The sequence below is a fragment of the Condylura cristata genome, unplaced genomic scaffold (genome assembly GCF_000260355.1).
Source record: "Condylura cristata isolate star-nosed mole 26May11 unplaced genomic scaffold, ConCri1.0 scaffold00014, whole genome shotgun sequence".
Taxonomy (NCBI): domain Eukaryota; kingdom Metazoa; phylum Chordata; class Mammalia; order Eulipotyphla; family Talpidae; genus Condylura; species Condylura cristata.
In genome coordinates, this window is record NW_004567115.1 from 18787157 (window position 1) to 18794450 (window position 7294).

A 7294-nucleotide genomic window follows, 5' to 3' on the forward strand; every position below is an offset into this window, starting at 1 on the left:
CCAGTGAGTGTCTATACCTTAGTACCTAAGAATAAATAACAGGGGACAAATACTTGCTTAAAGAAATAATATAGTGATTTTTTTCTCTTTATTTACTCTTTGATACAGAAATAGATTATGTAGATCTCACTGTTTCATTTTATCTGGGGGAAAGATGCTAGATGTATGTTTAGTAACCTATGTTACTTTATTCAACTAATGCAAATTTTTAATAGTATATTATTTCTCTATTTCCTATAGATTTCATCTGAAACCTTAAATACAAAATTACATGAGTGGCGTGCCAGAGGAAATGATGCCAGCAAGAAATCAGTGGCCAAAACAAAAAAGGGGGGTCTTTTTAGTTAATCTGGTATTTGCCAGAGGAATTCTGGAGTCTTGCTTTGTTATAAGATGGGAGTTTTATTTCATTTCTGAAAGAAGTAATATTTCAACTTAAGAATTATTCTAGTCTCATTAAAACTCACCTATGTATTGAAGGACTGGCATTGTGTAAGAGCATTGTACAATTTGCATATAGTCATCAAGAACATGAGTGAGTATATATCATGGAGTAGAGTATTAAATTTATTTCCTGCAAAATTGTTTCATGAGATTGTACTACTGCCCTTTTTTCTAGTTTATCTAACATATATCTGTAAAATGTGTGATTTGATATAGATGCCAGATTAGTTATTCTGTGATGATTGTATGTAGTATATAGTCCTGTATTATCAGAATTCTGTCTTGTAAATGAAAAAAGCATAGCTGCTTTCAAGTTATTTTTACTATTTCTTTAAAGAAGCTCTTGTACACATTGTTAAATGGTGTTAGTGAAACAGACCAGTGAAAGTGAAATAAAATTTCGGGCTCCAAGTTAAGTAGGGAAAAAGAATATAACAAAAGATATTAGTTGCACTAGGTCACTATGCACTCTATTTCATAAACTGCTACTATTATTTTTCAGTAAAACAATTTCCTTCATAGTGAGTAATATGAATATATATACACACTTATTTTAATTTTTATTTACTTAATTAACATACGTTTATTTTGTAGGGGGTAAGATTTTGATATTGTTATCTCTTTATATTGCACATATAACAAATATTTAAAATATATACTCTGACCAGAGTTGGTGATCCACAACTAATGATTTTTAAGCAATTCACGGTGTAGCCTTTTGATGTTTTGCAAATAAAAACAATTTGTTAATAAAGAAGAAATATTTAGTAATATCAGTATATGTGTTAAAAAACCAGAAAAATAAACAGAAGAAAATAGAAATACCAATAGTTCCATCAGTAGATAAACCAGTTAACTACTTTTGTATCTCTTGCCAAACTTCTTTCCATTTTCTTTCTTGGTTTGTTTTGTGAATAAGATATCAATAGGTTTTCTTCGTAAAACATTCAAACTACATTTAAAATAATAAAGTTTTTCATATTCTAACTTCCCCTTACCCTATTATTAGCCTTACTCCAGAAGGTAACACTGTTAAATATTTATAGTGTTATAGTCATTTTTCTTTTGAATACATATACATATGCATTCTCATTTTTTTTAATAAAAATGGGAACATGATATCTGTACTCTTGGCAATAAATATCTCTAAATATTTTTTAGAGACTTTCCATGTCAGTATATATCAATTTGTATATATATTTTTATGGCTTCATACTACTCCATTTGGTAAATATACTATAATTAATACAGTCCCTTTTTTCTGAGTGACTTTTGTCATATTTTTCTATTTCAAATCATCTGTAAATGTAGAATTACATTAACATGAGCATATTGTTACTTATATTTCATTTGAATATATATTAGACACATTTTTTCCATTTCACATTTTTTGTGTGACTTTTATATAGTACAGTGATTTTCAAAGTATGGTTTACATATTGTTTGGAGTCTGTGAGACTATTTTAGGGGATCTTTAAGGGCAAAGTATTTTTTATAATATAAAGGTACTATTTTGTCTTTTGTACTTGTTGATATTTGTGTCAAGAGTACAAAAAAAAGGTGAAAAAAAGCTCGGGTTCTTTACTGCAGATCAAGGCAGTGGGACCAAATTATTAATTTTATTAATTCTCAGTCCTTGAACACTTGTCTTTCCAACAGTCAATGCGATGAAATGGCAAGTATGCACAAAGTACTTCTACATACCAAAAAAAGATGGTTGGCTTTAGGAAAAGCACTTACTTGATTGTTTGAATTATGATTTGAATTAATATTTTTACAAAAACATTATTTTTTGATGGAAAATTATGGCTGCTTATGCAGTATTTTTTGGACATTTTATCAAAATTGACCAGATTCTGTCATTAACCTCAAGGCAAACTGATTGTTATTTGCCAATAAAACCGACATTCATAGCATACTTTATAATTTTAGAAAAATTGTTCTTGCCATCAAGGAGATTGACAGCTTCCCAGAATTTTTAATGAGATGGGCAAAATTAATATGTAAATTTTGACAGTATATAATGATGTTTTTAATCAGTATTTGGGAGAACAGCATAATTCATTAAATCAGTATTTTCTGCATAACTCATGAATGATGTAATAAAATTACGCATTGATAAAATTCCAGCTACATACCTGTGTGAATTCAGACTATCAATTAACCAGAATCAAAGCAACCACAACCCAAAGGAAGGGGATTAGCATTTCTGCTAAGGTCCCTCTTCCCTACCCTAATTCCGATACTGGTAAGTACATGGAAGAGGAGATATGAAAGAGACAACTGGAGCCTATTTCTAGCAAACTGGAGCTAGGGGTGAAGGTAAAAAGAATTGGAATCTGGTACATGATCAAAAACTTAAAGTGAATGGAACTGTTTCAAAGTCCTAAAATGAGAGTAAATCCTAGAATTGGGGTAAGATGTAATGGGAGCCACTACCCAAGGGAAAACGGGAATTTGACACTTGACAGCAGTTCCAAAAAAGTTGCCATTATACCCAACAGCCCATCCCTTATATATTTGTTAGAAGCATTAAGGAAGTTGAACCTATAAATATTTGTTCTTAATGTATATCATTTTTATTGAGGTAATTGATGTTATACAATATTATGTGATTCAGAAGTACAGGTTAAGTATGTTACCACACCACACAGCATCCATATCCCTCAACCATAATCCACTGGGCCCCCTCCACACTTCACACTCTGCTCTCACTCTCCCCATCTGGTAACCTCAATTCTATAGTTAGGTTTCTCGGGTTTTTTTGGTATTTCTGTATTATACAAATGAATGAAATCAGGTGGTATTTGTTTTTTTTTACTATTTTACTTAATATAATGCCTTCCACTTCCACGTAGGTAGTTATATATATGGCTAGAGAACATCTTTTTTTTTTTTTTTAATAACTGAGAAGTATTCCACTGTGTATATGTACAACATCTTTTTTTAACACAGTCATCTATCCTTGGACAGTAGTTTTTTTCCCATTGCTTTGCATTTTAATGATGGTGTAATGAACATGGGAGTGCATAGATTGCTTTGAATTAGTGTTATTGTATCCTTTGTGCAGATACTTAAGAATGGGATTGCCACATTAAAAAAAACTAGCAACAACAAATGTTGTCGAGGGTGTGGAGAAAAAGGAACTCTACTATACTGTTGGTGCGAATGCAAACTGGTCCAAATACTATGGAAAAATTTGTGGAGGTTCTTCAAGCTACTAAAAATGGAGCTTCCATATAATTCAGCAATTCCACTCCTAGGAATCTACCCAAAGGGTACAAAAACATAAATCCAGAAGGCTACCTGTACCTCTATGTTTATTGTAGCACAATTTACAATAGGTAAGCTACGGAAGCAATCCAAATGGCCAACAATAGATGACTGGCTCAAGAAGATGTGGTATATTTACAAAATAAAATATTACTCAGCAATCAAAAAGGATAAATTCATGTCCTTCCCAGCAACATGGATGGAGCTGGAAGGGATTATGCTCAGTGAAATAAGCCAGAAAGAAAAAAATATCAAGGGCCTTTCTAGGTGTTACAACAGGTTAAAGTGCAGCACTGAGAAGCTGGCCACAGATGTTTGGATGTGAGTTCAATCCCCTCCCCAGAGTGAACCACATGGTGCAGCAGACCTCTACTGTCTTGTCCGCTGCTCCCTTCAGCAGTGTATTTCATCACTCTATCTGTTCTGCTCTTCACTCTGTCTCTAGTGAATCCTCTCACCGCCCCTGCACTTTTGGCTTGTACCCCAGTTCTATATGCATAAATAAATAAATCTTTAAAAAAGAAAAAGAAAAATATTGAATGGTATCACTTATAGGAGGAATGTAGAGAAATGAAATAAAGAATTGGAAAAACATGTACAATAAAGTAAAAATCAAAATCATCAGGTAGCTATTGATCGGAGATATTCTGTAGGGGAGGAGGGAAGAGGGAGATGGGTTAGGACAGGAGTGGGAACAGCACATGGGACTATGGAGATAGGGCACGGGTGGATTGGTGGTGGGAGTTACACACAGGGAAATCATACATTGTACAAAATTAAAGGATAATGTAATCAATACATTTAAAATTTTAAAAAAGACTGGGCTTGCTAGATCATATGATAGATCTACTTTTAATAATATGAGAAATCTCCATACTCTTTTTCTATCATGTCTACATTTCCTCTAATGGTATATGAGTGTTCCTTTTTTTATACTCACCAACCTTTAGTTTCTGATCTTTTTGATATGGGCTATTCTCATAACTGGGAGGTATTACTATCTCACTGTCATTTTGACTTGCATTTCCCTGATGATAAGTGATTTCTCATGTGCCTGTTGTATGTCTTTTGCAGAAATGTTTGGCACTTTTGACCATCTTTTGATTGGTTATCTTTTTGTTGAGTTATATGTGAAGTTCTAATTGGTAGCATTTGTTATTTGAGTGGAGTGGAATCAGAAGAGTGGAAGGACTAGATACTTAAATTTTAAAATCTGTTTTAAGGGAAATAAGTATGTATTTATATATTTTGAAGGTAAAAATAAAATAGAGCATTCCACGGTGATAGCAAACCAATGTTTCCTTTTCATTCCCTGTTTCAGCTTCAACCTACCTCTCTTAATGGTCTGGAATGGAAAGTGAACAGGCTTTCAGAGTGCTGAGTAGAGTCCCCTGATCATGGGACTGTTACCTGGAGACAAATTGGAATGCCCAATGGGAAAAAGAAGAATTGGAGGATTCTAAGGAGATTCTTGACCTTAAGGAGAAGATGGGTCTAGATTTGCTGGAATATGTCAGGTCTTGACCCCTAAAATTCCAAAATAGGTAGGCTCAATTTTTTTCCATCCCAAGGTTAGAGAAGTCCATGACACCAGGGTAGGCTTGGCCTGGTGCATTGACAGGTAGTTGATAACCAGCCTCCTGTCAGACCCCTTAGCTGAGTCATAGTGAGATGATATCTCCCCACCTTTTCCTGGGTGAGGAATCTTTGAGACCATGGAGACATGTTCATCAAGAGTTTATCCCTGCACACCTTTTCTAGACCATGCTTTCAGTACATAGGATTCAGAGTGCTGGTCCAAACATGCCTGATTCCCAGGGACCCTCTGCCTTACTAAATTCTTGGTCTAAAGGGTGGTCAAAGAATGTAGCGGCTGTGAACAAAGCTTGGAAGACCAGGTTGAGTGTTCATATATATGCACAGGAAGCCCTTCGTAGGGGAAAACAAAGCCAGGAGCACTTGTGACCACGAGTTGATTCTCCTGCACCAATAGTCCCTGAACTGTGCTGGACTTCAGTAGGTCAGCTATGTGTTCAATAAAGTCCATTTGTCATTTATTAGCTTTGTCACTTTGGACAAATTACTTACACATTATGAATCTCGTTTAAATAATTTGTAACATGAAAACATGTTGCTGGGCTTAGATAGAATGTATGCAGAACTTAACAACAATGATTGGCACACATAGTTGGTATTCATCTAGTTGGAGCTTTAGAAATTTCTACCAGAAGAACTCAGTCAGTGGTTGGTGCCAAAGGGAAGCAGTCTATCTTGGTGAGCACTGCTTGGTGAAATCACAGTGGGTTCAACATTTGCCCTTTATTGTGCTTGGTTAGAAATCTGAGGTGTCAGAACCCTAAAGTGGAACCTTCTTCAAAGGCAGATGTAGTTTGTTATCTAAGTTGACAGAGATGGAATTAAATAGTCGACAGGTACTTACTGAGCACCTATTAGGTACCAGGCACTTTCCAGGTGCTAGAGATATAGCAATGAGCAAAACAAGTAAAAATAATTAGGTGGGAATCTACATTAGGACAACAAAGCAAGAAGGGAGTTTGGGTTAGGGAAGACCTTGTTCAGGAGAGTTAAGCTTTAGAATTAACCTGGATTCAACAATTCGTAGCTATAACATTGAGCAAATCAACCCAGTATCAGCTTCATTATTATTAGCATCATTCACTAAATAGGGCATGTAGCATTGTTTTCATGCACACTGTAGAAGTAGTAACCATTAACTGTTCTCATCCATTGCCCATAGGAAAGCTACAGGGGGAGCCACATAATTAGAAAGAAGGTTGCCTGAAGATTGCCTAAATGTTGCCAAAGAAATGGGAGTTAAATCATTTTTATATTTAAGGACATTGAGTTAGATTTCTCAGTGTACTAAATCAAATGCTATTTTTCATTTAACAAAGGGTACCAAAAAATGGGCATTCCAGAAGCTTTTAAGAGAATTTGGAAGTTGATGAGATAGTCTTAAATTTTGGGGGGTTTTTTGGCCTTAAATTTTTGGAATAAAATTACTTTTTATTTCTTAGAAAGCTTGCTTTATCTGTTTAAAGATGGAGATGGGGAGTGCTGAATATGCTAGATAGTGAGGAGCAAAGAAGAGCATCTACTGGAATGCTAAGCTTTAGAGAATGCAGCATGAGACTTGACAGCTTCCCTTCTGACCTTTGTTTTGGACCCTAATAGGGACAGTTTATTATTGTTGTTGACTCACCTGAATTTGATAAAGTTTTGAAGTGTCCACCAGAAACCTATAATTAACATTGCATTCCTTTCCCTTATTGGGCACATCATTTTCACACTGGAACATTTACCTCACGAGTCCTCACAAGTTCAAGAGTACCATCTACTGGTCAAATTTGGTGACTTCCGGTTCTGTGGTGCACAGGAAGATCAGACCATTTGGTTTGGTGTGGATCAGTCTGTTTATCAGTGCAGTTTTCCATGTATAAAATAATGTGAAAATCAGAGTAAAGTGGGACATTGGGTGCATATTTATGTCATGGTCAATAGAAAAGTCCTATATTAAACTTCTAATACCATCTAGGTCAACATTTATTGAAGAGCA

The 7294-nt window shown here is 34.8% G+C and overlaps 1 protein-coding gene across 4 annotated transcripts in view; it reads left to right on the top strand.

Moving 5' to 3' along the window:
- The window catches only part of WRN (Werner syndrome, RecQ helicase-like), a 102941-nt gene extending 101370 nt beyond the window's left edge, over positions 1 to 1571 (top strand). For all 4 annotated transcript variants that reach the window (XM_012724736.1, XM_012724737.1, XM_012724738.1 and 1 more), the window contains one exon: positions 241 to 1571. In XM_012724736.1, the coding sequence (XP_012580190.1) occupies positions 241 to 348 (108 nt within the window). In that variant the 3' untranslated portion in view covers positions 349 to 1571. The remainder of the gene's footprint in view (positions 1 to 240) is intronic.
- The last annotated feature ends 5723 nt before the right edge of the window (positions 1572 to 7294 follow it).